This window comes from Chrysochloris asiatica, unplaced genomic scaffold (assembly GCF_000296735.1).
Source record: "Chrysochloris asiatica unplaced genomic scaffold, ChrAsi1.0 scaffold00003, whole genome shotgun sequence".
Classification (NCBI taxonomy): domain Eukaryota; kingdom Metazoa; phylum Chordata; class Mammalia; order Afrosoricida; family Chrysochloridae; genus Chrysochloris; species Chrysochloris asiatica.
The window spans coordinates 12,793,856-12,812,793 of NW_006408521.1; the positions used below are offsets into that span (position 1 = coordinate 12,793,856).

The window sequence follows — 18,938 nt, forward strand, 5'->3', positions numbered from 1 at the left end:
GAAATATTTCAATTTTTATTCCATCAATTCCTGGTGCCTTGTTCTTTGTCAATTCCTTCAATGCACCTTGGACTTCCTCCTTCAGTATCATTGGCTCTTGAGCATAAGGCTATGGACCATTTATTTTTGGTAGAGTGACTCTGTGTATTCCTTCCATCTTCTTTTGATGCTTTCTGCATCATTCAATAATTTGACTATTGTTGTTGTTGTTAAATACTGTTGACTCGGTTCTGACCCATAGTGAAATTGTATAGGGTTTCTGAGGAGCAGCTGGTCAGCTTGAACTGCTGACCTTGTGGTCCAAAGCAACTTTGCAGTCCAGTACATTAACCCACATTACCACACCAGGCCTCCATATTTTGCCCATAGAATCCTTCAATAACGCAAATGAGATATGAATTTTTTCTTCAGTTCCCTCAGCTTGAGAAATGCTGAGTATGTTCTTCCTTTTTGATATTTTAACTTCAGGTCTTTGTACATTTCATTATAATATTTGACTTTGTCTTCTTGAACTGACCTTTAATTTGCTGTTCAACTCATAGCTCCTCACTTCTTCCATTTGCTTTACCATCTCTGTGCTGGAAAGCAAGTTTCAGAGTCTCTTCTGACATCCATTTTGGTCTTTTCCTTCTTTCTTGTCTCCTCAATGGCGTTTTGCGTTCTTCCTGTATCATGTTCTTGATGTAATCACAACTCTTCTGGTCTTCAGTCTTTAGTGTCTAATGTATCAAATCTGTTCTTCAGATAATCTCTAAATTCAGATGAGATATATTCAAGGTCATATTTTGGCCCTCATGGACTTGTTTTAATTTTCTTCACCTTCAGTCTGAATTTGTGTATGAACAATTGATGGTCTGATCCACAGTCTGCCCCTGGTTGTGTTTTGGCTGATGATATGGAGCTCTTCCACGGTCTTTGTCCATAGATGTAGTCAGTTTGATTTTTGTGTATCTCATCTGGTGAGGTCCATGTGTGTGGTCATCTTTTATGTTGTTTAAAAAGGGTATTTGTAGTGACTAAGTCATTGGTCATGCAAAATTCTATCATGCCATTTCCAGCATCCTTTCTAGCACCAAGGCCATATTTTACAACTACTGATCCTTCCTGTTTGTTTCCAACATTTGCGTTCCAATCACCAGTAATTATCAATATATCATAACTAGGGATGAATCTTGGAATTAACAATATGATCCAGAGAGCAAGATCTAACAAAAAGAGTGACTCCAAGGAGACCTACTGCACCAGTTAAGTTTGCAGAGAGGTCAGCTTACACAGTGATGGTGACTGTTTGGAGATTCCAAATGGGTCATCTTGATTGATTTTCTTGAAAGACCCAGTAGATCATGGGGGCTTATTATGTAGTTTTCAGAAAACTGAAAACAGCATTGGTGAGAAAAAAGCTAGGAACATTGCTTACGGGAATTTTTTCCCCTTCACAAAAAAATGCACCTGTTCATTCTTCATCACAAGTGATGTCCTACAAGAATTTCATTTGGAAGCCTTACCCCATCCACCCTAAAGCCCTGCCTGATCTTGCCCCTTCAAACTTTTTTCTGTACGCAAACTAAACAAGCATTTAAAAGAAACACAATTTGAGTTCCTTTAGTGTGCCTTTTTGATGTTGTGTAAATATAAGGCTTCAGATAGCTTCATATGAGGATTATTGTTGTTAAGAGCCATTAAGTTGGCTCCAACTCATAGTGAACCTGTATAGAGTTTCTGTGGAACAACTGGTGGATTTGAGCCACTGACCTTGTGGTTCAAACCTATCTTGCAGTCCAGTACTTATCCTACAACACCACACCAGAACTCCATGGGACAGTTAGAGAGATGGCAACATCACCTTCAAAAGTATATAGATCTAGATGGAGAATATATAAAAAAATAGCAGCCTCATATTTTGATATTTTTATATAATAAAGATTTCTGGTTTATAGCAATATTTTTTGTTTAACCCTTGTATAACATTTTATACAATTTAGTTTGAAATAGTTCTAAAACCACCAATAAATAAGTAAAATCACTGTTAAATATTTGAGCATTTCTTCTACATTCCTAAAAATTTATATTTGAGATATGATCTAATTGTCAATTTAATTATTTAAAGGAAATCTATTAGAAACCTGTTCTAAATATACCTTATCTACCAGTGGGATTAAGCATTAGTAGTTTGTCAATTTATAGCAACAATACTTAAAAATTTTCTTAAAAATAAATAAAAGCTGTCACACATTAGCATTTTTATTTTAATATAAAAAATGTTTATGTTGACTCTTTTTTACCAGCTCAAAGACTTGTTGTATATTTGCAGCACGGTTTACTTATGTCTGCCAGCAGCTGGATTTCCAATCTTCCAAACAATAGTTTGGGCTTTATTCTGGCAGATGCTGGTTATGATGTGTGGATGGGAAACAGCAGAGGGACTACCTGGTCCAGGAAGCACTTGTACCTGAAAACAAATTCCAAAGAGTTCTGGGCTTTCAGGTACAAAGAAAATTAAGTAATGCTTCATTTTATTTTATAAGCATATTGAACATGTTTTTCGTTTTAATTGAAATAAAACACAGTTTTGACTCTCTTCTCAACTTAAGGTTTTCAATTGACCATCAAAATTTATGCAAAATTTGACTTAAAAATTAAAGGATACTTATCCAATGTTGAGTTTATATCCATTTTTTTAGTATTATCCTTTATTTCTTGGTACAATATTGACTAATCTCTACCCCTACTTTGCTTTACCCAATCTCATGCTCTTTAACTCATATCCTTAGTTTATCTCACTGTATTTAGAATACGCAAATTCTCTCTCTGTAAGATTGCCTTGTAAATATTTTTATTCCTTGCCTTCTTTGTGTTCTCCACAAAAGTCTATATCAGTACATATATTATAAAACATAATTTCTTGCTCATATAGAAGGAGGGTTAAAATTGTCTTTATTCATTTAACTATTAAATGCTTTCAAATGTTAATATGATAATAGTTGTTGTTGTTGTTGTTAAGTGCCGTCGGGTCGGTTCCGACCCATAGCGACCCTGTACAGGGTTTCTGAGGGTGTAAATCCTTACGGGAGTAGAAAGCCTCATCTTTCTCCCGCGGAGCGGCTGGTAGTTTCGAACCGCTGTCCTTAAGGTTCGCAGACCGATTCGTAACCACTACGCTACCAGAGATAATAGTGGGAAGTACTAATTCATTTCCGTTTTCTCTGTTGTAGTTTTGATGAGATGGCCAAATATGACCTTCCAGCTTCTATTGATTTCATTGTGGAACACACAGGACAAGATGAGATCTTTTATGTAGGCCATTCCCAGGGCAGTACTATTGGTATGCCAGGAGACATTGCTAAGCTTATTCTTTAATCACTCGTCTTGAGGTTGTGAATTGTTGCTGTAAAGTGCCATCGAGTCAGTTCTGACTCATAGCAACCCTAAAAAGGGTTTCCAAGGCTGTAAATATTTGCAGAAGCAGAAAGCCCTGTCTGTATTCTGTGGAGCAGCTGGTAGGTTTGAATGGTCAACCTATGATTAGTAGTCCAGTTCTTATCTTACAGAGCCACCATACTCCCAAAACAAATCTACAAGACTGAATATAGAGAAACAGATTGTAATTAAGATAATTACAAAGTAAAATGTAAAATAATGTTTAGTATCATCTAAAAGGGGAGTCCTGGTGTACGGTGACTAAATGCTTGGCTGCTAATCGAAAGGTGTATGGTTCAAATCCACCAGTTGCTCCACAGAAGAAAGATGTGGCAGTATGTAAACACTTCCAGCCTTGGTAACCCTAGAGAGCAGTTCGACTCTGTCCTTTGGCTTGCTGTGAGTTGGAATTGACTCATTGAGAGTGGATTTGGTTTTGGTTTGGATCATCTATAAGAAGGAAAGAATGTTTTAGAATATATAAATAGCAAAATGATCAAACAGCTACTGAATATCTCATTTAAAGTATAAGGTTCATCTATTTGGAAAATTCAATTGTTTTTTAACATTACCAATTATACAGATGTTTTATGTTGTCCCTGATTTTCAAACTATGGTATTATAATTCTTATTTACTGATCAATTGTTAGTCTTTCAATCCTAATTATTAGAATTATTTGTGATGAATAATTATTTGACATAACTGAGTAAATTGATTGTTCAGGGACTATTATAAATTTACTGTTATTTTCATGACATCATTTTTACATGCTAGCTGTTGTTTAAAAATAGCTTATTCATTTATATTTCATTTTCTTTAGCTATGATAACATTTTCCACAATACCAAAAATGGCTGAAAGAATAAAAACATTTTTTGCCTTAGCACCAGTTTTTTCCATTAAATACTCCAAAAGTCCTTTAATTAAAATGGCATACAAGTTGAAGTCACTGATCAAGGTAAGTTCTACCTTTCTTTTATGTAGTTAGTAACCCAAAGTGACAGTAATTCTGTGCTTTCCAAGTAAGAGGTCTTGCCTGTCTTAATGTAGCCACACGTATGAATTGAAATTTTTGTTTTAATTTTTACTGGCTGCTTGCCTTTGCTTCTACAAAGCGATAGAAGTTTACTTATGATAACCTAAGACAGCACATTGTGAGAGAAAATCCAGAGTGATTTTCTGCTTCAAAGATTTTTTTTTCCCTTAATCTAATTTTTGAAACGACTGAAGATAATGCATTTGGCTATGTGCATAGTGACCTCACCACATCATTTCTTGATTAATTTTTGTTGTCTTATGAATGCAATAAAGAAAATTTATTTTACAGGTTTTTTCTGGCAACAGAGGCTTCTTGCTTAATACCCCATTTAAAAATTTTGTTGGTTCGAAGCTGTGTCCACTAAATTTTTTAAATAAGATATGCCTCAATATCTTGTTTATGATCACTGGATATGACCCAAAGAACATAAATATGGTAAGCACAAGTTATATTTAAAATGTATTTCATCATTCTTTGAAAAGCAGCTCTTAATAATGCTTACTTTATTCCTTGTATATAATTTTGTAATAAACACTGGACCACAAGGTAGGTTTGAACTACAAGATCTGTGGTTCAAATCCACCAGTGGCTCCTTGGAAACTCTATACAGGGTCGCTATGAGTCAGAACTGCCTTGATGACCCTTAACAACAGCAGTAGTTAGATTATTTATTTGATTTTGTTGTCTCATCAACATTGTGCAACTAATCTGAATTGGCATGCATGGATTAATTTTCTTCCATGGAAAAATTATAAATATAAACTTCATTCTTGCTTGCCTTATTAATTCATTTATAGTATGTTTTTTGCTACCATTATGAGTTGAATTTTGTCCCTCCTCCCAAAAAAATATGTACTTAAATTTCACCTCTGTGCCCATGATTGGAGTCCTGCTGTAGCACTGTGGGATAATACACTGGATTGCAAGGTTGACTTGAACCACAAAGTCGGCAGTTCAAATTCAACAGCCACTTCTCAGAAATCCTATACAGGGTCATATGAGTCAAAAAGTCATTAAGAAGACAAGGAGGAAGGAAAAGATCAAAATGGATGTCAGAAAGGACACTGAAACTTGCTCTCCAACGTAGAGATGCTAAAGCAAATGGAAGAAATGAGGAGGTACAAGAGCTGAACAGAAAATTTCAAAGGTCAGCTCGAGAAGACAAAGTCAAATATTACAATGAAATGTGCAAAGATCTGGAGTCAGTAAAGCAAAAGGAAAGCACACGCTCAGTCTTTTTCAAGCTGGGGAACTGAAGAAAAATTCAAGCTACGACTTTCATTATAGAAGGATTCTCTGAGCATATTATTGAATGATGAAGAAAGCATCAAAAGAAGATGAAAGGACTACACAAGAGGCAATTGTTCGAACAGACCATGGAAACACTGAATGGTTTAAAATTAAGAAAGATGTGTGACAGGGTTGTATTCTTTCACCATTATTCAACCTGTATGCTGAGCAAAAAATCTGAGAAGCTGGATTATATGAAGAAAAACGTGGCATCAGGATTGGAGGAAGTCTCATTAACAACCTGCGATATGCAGATGATACAACCTTGCTTGCTGACTGTGAAGAGGACTTAAAATAGTTACTGATGAAGATCAAAGACCACAGCCTTTGGTATGTATTGCATCTCAATATAAAGAAAACAAAAATCCTCACCACTGCACCAATAAACAACATTCTTATCAATGGAGAAAAGATTGAAGTTGTCAAGGACTTCATTCTTCTTGGATCAACCATCCACACTCATGGAAGCAAGTCAAGAAATCCAACGACGTATTGCATTAGGCAAATCTGCTGCGCAAGACCTTTTTAAAGTGTTGAAGAGCAAAGATGTCAGCTTGAGTTCTAAGGTACACCTGGCCCAAGCCATGGTATTTTCAATAACCTCGTATGCATGAGAAAGCTAGACAGTGAATAAGGAAGACAATAACATTTGAGTTATGGTATTGGGGGAGAATATTGAAAGTACCATGGGCTGCCAAAAAAACAAACATTGTGTGGGAGATGTACAGCCAGAGTGCTCCTTGGAAGCCAGGATGGCCAGACTTCGGACATATCGACAGGAGGGACCAGTCACTGGAGAAGGATATCATGTTTGGTAAGGTGGAGGGTCAGAGAAAAAGAGGAAGACTCCCAGCAAGATGGATTGGCAAAGTGGCATCATCAAGGGGCTCAAGCGTGGCAACAATTGTGAGGTTGGCCCAAGATGGGGCAGTGTTTCATTCTGTTGTACAGAGAGGGTCCCTATGAGTTGGTACTGGCTCGATGGCACCATACAACAACAGCATGAGTCAGAACTGACTCAATGGCACTGAACAGGAACGAATACAACAATGCTATGATTATAATCCCACTTGAGAATGAGTTATCTTTATGCCCGCAGGGACCAGTCCCTGGAAAAGGACATCATGCTTGGCAAAATGGAGGGTCAGCGAAAAAGAGGAAGACCTCCAAAGAAACAGAATGACACAGTGGCAGCAACAATGGGCTCAAAGATAACAACAGTTTTAAGGATGTCCCAGGACTGGGCCGTATTTCATACTCTTATGCATAGGATTGCTGCAAGCTGGAACCTACTAAGCAGCATTCAGTTTACTTCATATTCATTTTCACCCTGAGTATTACAGTGCTCAGATTAGAAGGTTTCTTTTAAAATCTTCCAGCTTCTCTATGATCTGGCTTTTATTTTAGTTTTCCTCAATAAATTAAGCTCTCAAAATAAAACTTTAAATTCTCTGAGATTTGCCAATAACTTAAAGAAAAAGTAATTTTGATTCTTTGCTTGTCTCTTGGGATTCTTGTGTATTTCTTAGAATTCTGTATTCAATTTGTCTTGATAATTCCTTTTCATCATGTCAGTTCATCAAGGCTTTAAAAAAGGTGTGTGTGTGTATGTAATCTGTCTTTTTTTGTTGTTCTCAGTCGGTCTTGACAGACCAAATAGCTTAGAAAAATAATGATAGCTTCTGCATTAATGTACAAATCATAAAATTATGAGCTTTGCAAATTTAATAAAAATATTATTTTATTCCTACTTATGGAAAATTAGTTTGAAATATCCTTGAAATTGTTTAGTTTGATAGCTAACAGTGATTTTGCTTTTTATGACCGGACAGAATATAAAATTATGTTTTTAACTTCTCAGAGTCGTTTGGATGTATATATGACACAAAACCCAGCAGGAACATCTGTTCAAAATATGCTCCACTGGAGTCAGGTATAACTGTTAAAGTGCATTTCTGTATGTTTCATTTACATTAATGCTTACTTTACCTCATCATTCTATGGCTTATGCTATTGCTACATTGTTGTTGCTGAGTGCCGTTGAGTCAATTCATACTAATAGCTACCCTGTAGGATAGGGTAAGGAGCTTTGGTAGCATAGTGGTTACGAATCCGACTGCGAACCATAAGGTCAGCAGTTCAAAACTACCAGCCGCTCCGCGGGAGAAAGATGAGGCTTTCTACTCCCGTAAGGATTTACACCCTCGGAAACCCTGTACAGGGTCGCTATGGGTCAGAACCGACTCAACGGCACACAACAACAACAACAACAGGATAGGGTAGAAGGGACATATATACAATGCCTATCTAACTTGCATTCACTGACACTTCATAAACTAATGAGTGTAGTCTTATTTCTTGTTTTCATTTCAGCTTTTTAATTCTAGTCAGCTGAAAGCTTTTGACTGGGGCAGTCCTGTTCTGAACTTGGTTCATTTTAACCAGGTAAATAACTACATATTAACTAGAAATTATCTATCTTTCTGATCACTTCAAATGATTTAGTTATATACAATGACTCATCTGTAAAGTCCTAGAGTTCGTTTTATAGTGAGGAGAGACAGAAGATGATCATCTTGACTGGGACTCATTGTCGCATCTAGCTAAAGTAGCCTTTTTCATGTATCTTTTGTATTTGAACAACAAATATCCTGGACAAGTGCAGAGAATTTGAAAAATTAAAGGATTAGAAAAATGCATCATCCCTCTGAAGCAAACATTGTTTGTAATGTGCTTGGCTAAATAAGAAATAAAAGATTCTTGATTCGAAAGATACTTATACTATCTAAGAACATGAAACATGCACATACAATTACTAGGAAAAACATAGATGTTAGTAAGAATGGTAAATTCAGTGATGAAAATCTTGAAGCTTTCAACCCAAGTCTCAGATTCCAAGCTTATGCATTTCCATCATACTTTACTGCCTCAGGTAAACTCCATGCCTGAAGCAGTCTGCTCAGATAAAAGTCTGAAGTAAAATATAACATCAAATTTAATTAGATCAGATTTCACCATAACTTTCAGTATTTATCATTTATTGACAAACATATTAATCCTGATATGCCCACAGGATATTTTGATTAAAGTGCTCTCATGCTTTACGAGTAATACTGAAATTACCCTGAGGCATATTTGAATACTTGAATTAGAAAAAAAAGTCTAGCTTTTACCTGTATAATTTGTTTTAAGTAAAAATTATAATACCTGTTTCATATTCTTTGCTTTCATAGTAATATTTTATACATAGCTAATTTTTATTCATCATTTAAAAAAAATAATATTTAGTACTTTCTAATGTTTCTATGAAAACACTTCTTTTTGCTCATTTATATTTATTTAGACACTTTCTCCATTGTACGATGTGACAAATATGAAAGTACCAACAGCTACCTGGAGTGGTGAAAATGACTTTTTGGCTGATCCTGAAGATGTTAAAATTTTGCTTTCTAAAATTACAAACCACATTTACCATAAAACTATTCCTTATTACAATCATTTGGATTTTTTGTTTGGATTAGATGCATATCATGAAGTTTACCATGAAATTCTTGACATTATCCAAGGGAATCTATAAAGCACCATGGTCCTCTGTGCAGAAACACCATTGTAGTCTTTGAAGAAAGATGTATATAAATCCTATTAAAATCTCAGTTTTCTTACTGTACTTGTTTTATACTTATTTAAATGCAATCTTTAATTTTTCTCCTGTATTTTTTCTCATTGCCCTTAGGCCCTCTATTTATTAAATTGTGCTATTAAGTGCCATCAAGTAGGTTCCAATTTATAGCCACCCTATAAAGAGTATCCAAGGCTGTGAATCTGTATGAGAACTGAAAGCCTCATCTTTTTCCTGCTGTGGGGCTGGTGGTCTTGAACTACCAACCTTGTGGTTCACAGTCAAGTGCTCATTCTACAGAGCCACCATGCTTCTATTCATTCAATTAGAGACACTTACCATCTTATGAGAAATAACAGATTGTAATTGAACCCAAAGTTTTTTGAGTTTCTAAATGAAATTGAGGTAATTTATAACAGAAACAATAATCACACACAGTCTTGAGTGCAAAAGATCGTTTGTGAGAACATGTTTCTTTTGTTCTTTTCAAAATCATATGCATTTTTACATTATATTAAAAAAAAGAATACTGGATGTATACTTGAAGAATATTGGATAATATAAAAGGTAATTTTCCTCTATGCATAAAATTTCCTGAGCTATGAAAAGGAGTTTTGAGAGAAAAGAAGACAAAGAGTCACGATGGTAGTGTAATGTTGTTGCTCTCTGCCAGTTCAGGCCTAGTCCCAGAAACAGACAGTCATAGAAAATAGAGAAAGGTTGTGCCTCAATTCTCAGAATATAGTCAGTGGAGTGTGGTCTGGACTTGCCTTTCCAGCCTAGCATACATTAAGAATAGCAATGGTTGAGTGATATTCCTAGGTAAATAGACCTGAGGGTGACCTCACAAAGTAGTTTGTACTGCGGGGTGGTACGTGAAGATGCAAGACTTTCCTACATACCAAACAGGTATAAACATACTCAAGAGAGCACTGGCAGACAGAAAGTGGTCTAAGAATTGGGATGTAGGGATACTATCAATGAATGTTGTTATTGTTAAGTGCTGTAGAGTTGTTTTCCACTTGTAGTGACCCTGTAAAGGACTTCCATGGAGCGGCTAGTGGATTTTAACTGCCAATCTTCTAGTTAGCAGTGCAGTCATATTATAGTGTAGAACATATTATAGTGTAGAACATATTATAGTGTAGAACATATTATATTGTAGAACATATTATAGTGTAGAACATATTATAGTGCAGAATATATTATAGTGAAGAACATATTATAGTGTAGAACATATTATAGTGAAGAACATATTATAGTGTAGAACATACTATAGTGAAGAACATATTATAGTGTAGAACATATTATAGTGAAGAACATATTATAGTGTAGAACATATTATAGTGAAGAACATATTATAGTGTAGAACATATTATAGTGTAGAACATATTATAGTGTAGAACATATCAATGAATAGGACACAGATTATAGGAGCCATGGATTGTGGTAAAACAATGGGAGTCAGCAACAGATACAAGGAACACAGGTCTTCTCCAAACCACAAGCAAGGATTTAGGTTTCAGGGAGACCAGCCTCTCTTCCTCTCAACTTCTGAATAATATATAACTTTTCTGGGCTTTTGTCATCTTCCAAAAGCAAAATAGTGAAGAGAAGAGTCTAAAACTGACTATGATTTACCACACAAAGATTGAGAAAACAAATCTATAATTTACAGAATTAGAAACAAAATTGTCTTTCAACAGGATAGAAGTTGAAAGACAATTTTATTTATGGAATAATCAAGTTATGTAATTGTTAAATTTGAATTTAGCACATGTTTATGGACTTTCTACATTATTAGACAAATATAAACGAAATATGGAGACTGAAAAAAATATACGTATTGTTGTACATTATTATGAATGCAACTAAGAGAAGGCAAATGATAGATTTGCAGATCATAGTAAAAGGTAAAGAGAATCCTTTCTTTGGTAACCCTTGAGACTAAATGAGTGGATTGCTGTGAATAAACACATATTTAGTAACATCTTTCTTTTTTTTTTTATTGTGGTAAAAATATATTTAACAATTCAATATCCTTATATGAACTACTCAATGACACCAATTACATAAATCATGTTGTGCAACTCTCACGGGTTTATAGTTCCAATTTTTCCATTACCATAAATACATACTCAATACTTTCTAAACAATGATTAATATTTTTCACCCTTGGTAACTACTAATAGTTTTTGTTGTTGTTGTTGGCCCTGTATAAGGTTTCCAAGGTTGTAAATCTTTCCAGGAGCAGAAAGCCTCATCTTTCTTCTACAGAGAGACTGGTAGGCTTGAACCACTGACCTTGTGGTTCTTAGGTTAGTGCTTATCCTATGGAGTCACTGTACTCTCAATAATTTAGTCTCCATGTAGCTGTATATTCTAGATGTTTAATATACAATAGTTGATGTGTTGATGTGATCATACAATATGTGTCCTTTTGTGATTGGTTTACTTCACTGACTTCATTTAGCATAAATGAAAACATGTGGAGTGAAGTAGATACATTTTTCTTAAAGTGGTCAAGAATGTTAGTATACCTCAAGTAGTACTTCAAAGAATTCAAATGCTTTCTCAAAGAAGGTAAATATAATAAGATAGTAATTCAGAAGAATTACTTAGGTTGAAGTTTAAAGAATAATTTGAAAGTTATTTGTAATGGCAAAATAGGTCATTCAGATCTTGGGAAAGCATACAAGACATCTGTCTGAAGAATTAACAGTATAGTGAATAGTAACAGGATCAGGAAAAATAAGTCCAGAGAAGTGAACCTGGCATTTTAAATGCTTATCCCTAGCAACAGAGTTCTGGTGATGCACCATAGGATAAGCACTTGACCTCAGGGTCAGTTTGAACCACAAGATCAGTGGTTCAAACTCACCAGCTGCTCCTTGGAAACCCTATACAGGGTCACTATGAGTAAAAACATACTCAACAGCACTTAACAACAACATCTCTAGCAACATCTACCTACTCCAGAAGTAGAGCTAAAAGCCTGAAAAATCAGTAGAATATGAAACTTGAAATTCAAGTCGCCAAGAGCTCTGGTAAATCCCCATCCTCAGGCTTTAGGTAGAAACCTCAAAGTGCTGTATGCTAGGAATAAGATAGAACTGAAAATTGACCAACCCTTCAAAATCCAGCTTTGAATTTTATAAATTCCTAATATATTTTAGGAGATCTGTGAATACTTTTGGGATATGTCAAAAGGAAATTAAATTCTCTGTGTAGGAAGTTCAAACCACCCAAGATACTAGCAAAACTTTTACTAAATATTTTGCAATGTTGCAATTTAAATCAATATATAAAGATGAATTATTCTTTATAATTTTATATCAAAAAATTTGGAGCCTTGGTAGTGTAGTGAGTTGAGCTGCTAACAGCAAGGTTGGCAGTTTGAATCTACCAACTGATCCATGGAACAAACATGAAACTTTCTGCATCTATAAACATTTACAGCCTCAGAAAGGCTATGCAGGATTGCTATGAGTCTGAACCAACTTGCTAGCACACAACAAATCAGTCAACCATCAAGAAATTACAAAATAAAATTTAAAATACTGTATTATTGGAAGTAATCCTAGTGAAGCTCCATAGGATAAGCACTGAACTGCTAACCATAAGGTTGACATTTGAAATCTAACAGCCACTCCTTGGAAATCCTATCCAGGGTTGCTATGAGTCAGAATCAACTCAATGGCATGTAACAACAACAACAATATCATTGGAAAATGATAGCATTTTGCAAGACCAAAGACTTACTCATTTCAAATACTTTTTTAAAACAACATAAAAGGTGTGGTGCTGTTGGTTAATAAGCCAGACTGCAAAGCCGTTTGAACTGCAAGGTCGGCAGTTCTAGCTCACCTGCTGCTCCTCGGAAACCCTATACAGGGTCGCTATGGGTCCGAACCGACTCAATGGCACTTAACAAGAGCAACAACAACAACATACACATGAAACTCACCACATGGAATACACAGGAATCAAATTAATTACATCTGTAGGAAATGATGATGAAAAAGCTCAATATCATTAGCCAAAACAAGGTCAGGGGCAGACTGTGGAACAGACGATCAATTGCTCATATGCAATTTCAGGCTGAAACTGAAGATAATTAAAACAAGTCCACAGAGCCAAAATATGACTTTGAATATATCCCACCTTAATTTGGAGACCATGTTAAGAAGAGATTTGATGCAGTAAACACTAATGACTGAAGACCAAAAGACTGGTATGACATCAAGAACATCATACAGGAAGGAAGCAAAAGGTCATTAAAAAGACAGGACAGAAAGAAAAAGAACTAAAATGAATGTCAGAAGAGACTCTGAAATTTGCTCTCCAGTGTATAGATGTTATGGGAAAAAAGAGGAAGTCAAAGAATTGAAGAGAAATTTTCAAAGGGCAGCTCAACAAGGCAGAGTCAAGTATTACAATGAAATGCGCAAAGACCTGGAGTTAGCAAACCAGAAGGGGAGAACACACTCAGCATTTTTCAAGTTGAAAGAAATGAAGAAAAATTCAAGCCTCAACTTGCCATATTGAAGGATTCCATTGTCAAAATAATGAATATGCAGAAAGCATCAAAAGAAGATGGAAGAAATGCACAGAGTCACTGTACCAAAAAGAATTGGTTGATGTTCAACCATTTTGAGAGGTAGCATTTGATTAAAAATCAATGGTACTGAAGGAAGAAATACAAGCTGCACTGAAGTCATTGGCAAAAAACAAGGTTCCAGGAATGAATGGAATACAAATTGAAATCTTTCAACAAACTGAAGCAGCTCTGGAAGCACTCGTTTTCTAAGCTAAGCTATTTGGAAGGCAGCTGCCTGGTCAACTTATTGGATGAGATCCATATTTATGCCCATTCCAAAGATAGGTAAACTAACAGAATGCAGAAATCACTTATCAATATCAATAGCCCATGAAAGTAAAATTTGTCGAAGATTAGTCAGAAACAACTGCAACAGTATATCAACAGGAAACTGCCAGAAATTCAACCTTTCTTCAGAAAAGGATGTGGAATTAGGGATATCAGTGCTGATGTCAGATAAATCTTGGCTAAAAGCAGAAAGTACCAGGAAATTGTTCTTCATTGAATATGCAACAAAGGGGTACGGAACCATGGTTGCTATGGCTATGACTGTGTGGATCATGACAAACTACGGATAACATTGTATATAAATGGGTATTCTAGAATACTTGATTGTTCTCATGAGGAACCTGTACATAGACCAAGAGGCAATCATTTGAACAGAACAAGGGGATACTAAATGGATTAAAACCAGGAAAGATGTGCTCCACTGTGGTTTTCTTTAACCATATATTCAATCCACAAGCTAAATAAATTATCTGAAGAAGAATGTGGCATTAAGATCAGAGGAAGATTCATTAACAACCTGCGATATACAAAGGATACAACAGCATTCAGTATAAATAACACATCAGTGTAAAGAAAACAAAAATCCTCACAACTAGACCAATACATTGCTGCTATGTGCCATCGAGTCATTTCCGACCCATAGTAACTACATGTACAATAGGAAGAAACACTGCCTGGCTCTGCGCATGACTCCTCAGAAAACCTATGCCAGGTCACTATGAGTTGGAACCAACTAGATGGCATGTAACAACAACAATCATGGCCAAATCCAAATTTAGATTTAGTGTGAAGGAGAGGTCAGACCACTTTTTAAACTACTGTTGTTGTTTTTTTAAGTGCCTTCAGATTAGTTCCATAGTGATACATTTTATTGTTGTTAGGTGCCGTAGAGTTGGTTCCCACCCACAGCGACTCTAGGTAAAACAGAATGAAACACTGCCTGGCCCTGCATCATTTTCATAATTGCCTGTATATCTGAGCCCATTGTTGATGCTACTGTATCAAGCCATCTCATTGAAAATCTCCCTCTTTTTCTAATCCTTTCACTTCACCAAGCATGATGTCCTTCTCCAAGGACTGCCCCTCCTGAGAATATATCTGAAGTATGACAGGTGTGGTCTGGCCATCTTGACTTCTAAGGAGCATTCTGGCTGTACTTCCAACACAGATTTATTTGTTCTTCTTATAGTCTATGGTATTGTTAATATTCTCCAATACCATAATTCAAATATATTTATTCTGCTATGGTCTTCCTTATTCATTGTCTAACTTTCACATGTATATTAGAATATTTAAAATACCATAGCTTGGGTCAGGCACACCATAATCCTCAAACTGACGTCTTTGTCTTTGAACATTTTAAACAGGTCTTGTGCAGCAGATTTGCCTAATGCACTATGTCATTTGATTTCTTAAGTGCTGCTTCCATGAGTGTTGATGGTTGATCCAAGGAAAATAAAGTCTTTGACAACTTCAGTCTTTCCTCCATTTATCTTGATATTATTGATTAGTCCAGTGGTGAACTCACACCGAAGGCTGTCTTACATCTTCATCAGTATGTATTTTAAGCTCCCTTTACTTTCAGCAAGTAAGGTTGTATCATCTGCATATTGTAGGTTGTTAATGAGTCTTCCTCCTTTCTTGATGCATGTTCTTCTTCATATAATCTAACTTCTCAATTATTTGCTCAGCATATAGATTGAATAAGTATGATGAAAGAATGCAACCCTGGTGCACACCTTTCCCGATTTTAAAATATTCAGCATCCTCTTGTTCTGTTCGAATGATTGTATCTTGGTATATGTAAGGTTCCTCATAAGTACAATTAAGTGTTCCAGAATACTCATTCTCTACAATGTTGTCCATAGTTTATCATGATCCATGCAATCAAAAGCCTTTGCACAGTCAACAAAGCACAGTTAAACCCTTTTCTGGTATTCTCTGCTTTTAGCCAAGATCAGTCTGACGTCAGCAATGATATCCGTGGCTCCACGCTCTTATCTGAATTTGACTTGAACCTTTGGCAGTTCCCTGTCAAGGCACTGTTGCAACAGTTTTTGAATTATCTTTAGCAAAATTTTACTTGCATGTGATATTAATGATATTGTCCGATGATTTCTGCATTCCATTGGATCACTTACTTTGGAATGGGTACAAATATGGATCTCTTCCAATCAGTTGGCCAGCTAGCTGTCTTACAAATTTATTGGCATGGATGAGTTCATACCTCTAGTGCTGCTTCAGTTTGTTGAAAGATTTGTTTGTATTCCATCAATTCCTAAAGATTTGTTCTTTACCATTGCCTTCAGTACACCATGGACTTCTTTCTTCGGTACCACTGGCTCTTGATCAGATGGTACTTCTTGAATTGTCTGAACAGCAACCATTTTTGGGGGGTACAGTGACTCTGTGCATTCCTTCCATATTCTTTTGATGCTTCCTGCACCATTCAATATTTTGCCAATAGAAATAGTCAGTATTATAATTTGAGGCTTTATTATTTTTTCCCTCAGTTCTTTCAGCTTGAGAAATACTGAACATGTTTTTCCCTTTTGGTTTTCCAACTCCAGATCTTTGCACATTTCATTACTCGAGATGCCCTTTGAAATTTTCTGTTCAGTTCTTTTACCTCCTCATTTCTTCTATTTGCATTACCATCTCTACACTACAGAGCAAGGTTCAGAACCCCTTCTGACTTTTGTTTTGTTTTTTTCTTTCTTCCTTGTTTTCCTAATGACTTTTGCTTTCTTTCTATATGATGTTCTTGATGTCATTTCACAACATTTCTGGTTTTGATCATTAGTGTTTAATGCTTCAGATCTGTTCTTGAGAATGATCTCTAAATCAGGTAGGATATGTTCAAGGTCATATTTTGGCTCTCGTGAACTTGTTTTAATTTTCTCCAGCATCAGCCTGAGCTTGCATATGAGCATTTGATGGCCTAATCCACAGTCTTCCCCTGGCCTTCTTTTGACTGATGATATGGTACTTTTCCACTGTCTCTTCACACAGCTGTAGTCAGTTTGATTTCTGTGTATCTAATCTGTGAAATCATGCATATAGTCATTTCTTACATTGTTTAAAAGGTACTTGCAATGAATAATTCAATTAATTGGTCTTGCAAAATTCTATCATGTGATCTCCAGCTTCGTTTATATCACCAAGGTCCTGTTTTCCAACAACTGATCCTTCCTTTGTTTCCAACCTTTGTGGTTGGTAGATAAATCCGAATGGTAGCAGTATTAACTGGTCTTCTTTGTCAGTGTACGGATACTGTCTTTTCACAGACAGCATTATACTTCAAGATTGATCTTGAGATGTTCTTTTTGATGATGAATACGATGCCATTCCTTTTCAATCTGTCATTCCTGGCATAGTAAATCATGCAATTGTCAGATTCAAATGGCTAATACCTAGACATTAGATGTTTAGGCGTTGCATTTCATTTTGACAACTTCCAATTTTCTGAGTTTCATACTTTGTATATTCCATGTTCCAATTATTAATGGATATTTACAGCTGTTTCTCCTCATTTTGAGCTGTGCCTCATCAGCCAGTAAAGATCCTGAAGGCTTTACTCCATTGGCATTATCATGGTTGACTCTATTGTACTGCCAGAAGAACAAACTAATCTGTATTGGAAAAAGTACAGCCAAAAATGCTCCTTAGAAGCCTGATGACCATACTTTCTCTCTTGCTTCGGACATATTATCAGAAGGGATCAGCCGTTGGAGAGGCACATCATGCTTGGTAAAGTGCAGGGTAAATGAAAAAGATAATATGTTGTATAGAATGTTGCTATGAGTTGGTACAGATTTGATGATACCTGGCAAGAACAGCATGTTTTCTAATTTAAATGTAGTTTTCAGTATATAGATTTGTTAGATTTAGTCACATATTTTATTTTGATCACAAATTTTTATTAGAATTAATTTCACAACTGTTTTCTTTAATTACATAATAAATGCACTTTATTTTGTATATGTATCTTGAATCATGCAACCTTGCTAAATTCATTACCCCCGCCCCCCAATCTGAAAATAAGGACAGACTTACTACTTTTTTTTTCAGACTTACTTCTTTTATGAGATGCATATTATTTATTTCTTTTTCATGCCTTATTGAACTTAATATATCCTTCAGTGTAATGTTAAATACAATATTCTTAAGAGTTCAGGTTTTCAGCATTAAATATCAGAGAGAGAATTTGATCTTAACCTTTATTTGATTGAAGATGTTCTCTACTACTTTTAGTTTGCTAAGAATTTTAATCATTAAAGGGTTTTGTTATCTGCAACAATTGAATCATCATATGGTTCTTCATCTTTATTGTCATGCATATTCCATGGTTGGAAAGGACTAATGCTATAAAGCAAGGAATTTTTAAAAACTTTTTATTGCTAATTGGGTGAAGGTTTACAGAGCAGATCAGTTTTCTGTTCAGCAATTCATATATGTTTTGTTTTACATCATTGATTGCAATCCCCACAATGTGACATCAATTATCCCACTTCCTCCCTGGGTTTCCTGTTTCCATTTCTTCTTTTCCTAATGCTTCTTTTGTATAAAAATTGATTGGGCCCAGGAGACATCAAGGCAAGTGATGGGGTACCCTCAGGGCAAACCCCCTTCTAAGACTAAGACTCAATGAGAATACACTAGCAGACATGCTCTCTGATTGGTGA

At 35.6% G+C, this 18,938-nt stretch overlaps 1 protein-coding gene across 1 annotated transcript in view; it reads left to right on the forward strand.

The window, feature by feature from the left end:
- LIPJ (lipase, family member J) overlaps window positions 1-9,342 on the forward strand; it is an 18,240-nt gene extending 8,898 nt beyond the window's left edge. The window contains exons 3-9 of the mRNA XM_006831119.1: window positions 2,286-2,484; window positions 3,213-3,322; window positions 4,239-4,375; window positions 4,745-4,891; window positions 7,608-7,679; window positions 8,120-8,191; window positions 9,090-9,342. Coding sequence (XP_006831182.1) covers window positions 2,286-2,484; window positions 3,213-3,322; window positions 4,239-4,375; window positions 4,745-4,891; window positions 7,608-7,679; window positions 8,120-8,191; window positions 9,090-9,323 — 971 coding nt within the window. The 3' untranslated portion in view covers window positions 9,324-9,342. The remainder of the gene's footprint in view (window positions 1-2,285; window positions 2,485-3,212; window positions 3,323-4,238; window positions 4,376-4,744; window positions 4,892-7,607; window positions 7,680-8,119; window positions 8,192-9,089) is intronic.
- Window positions 9,343-18,938: the final 9,596 nt, after the last annotated feature.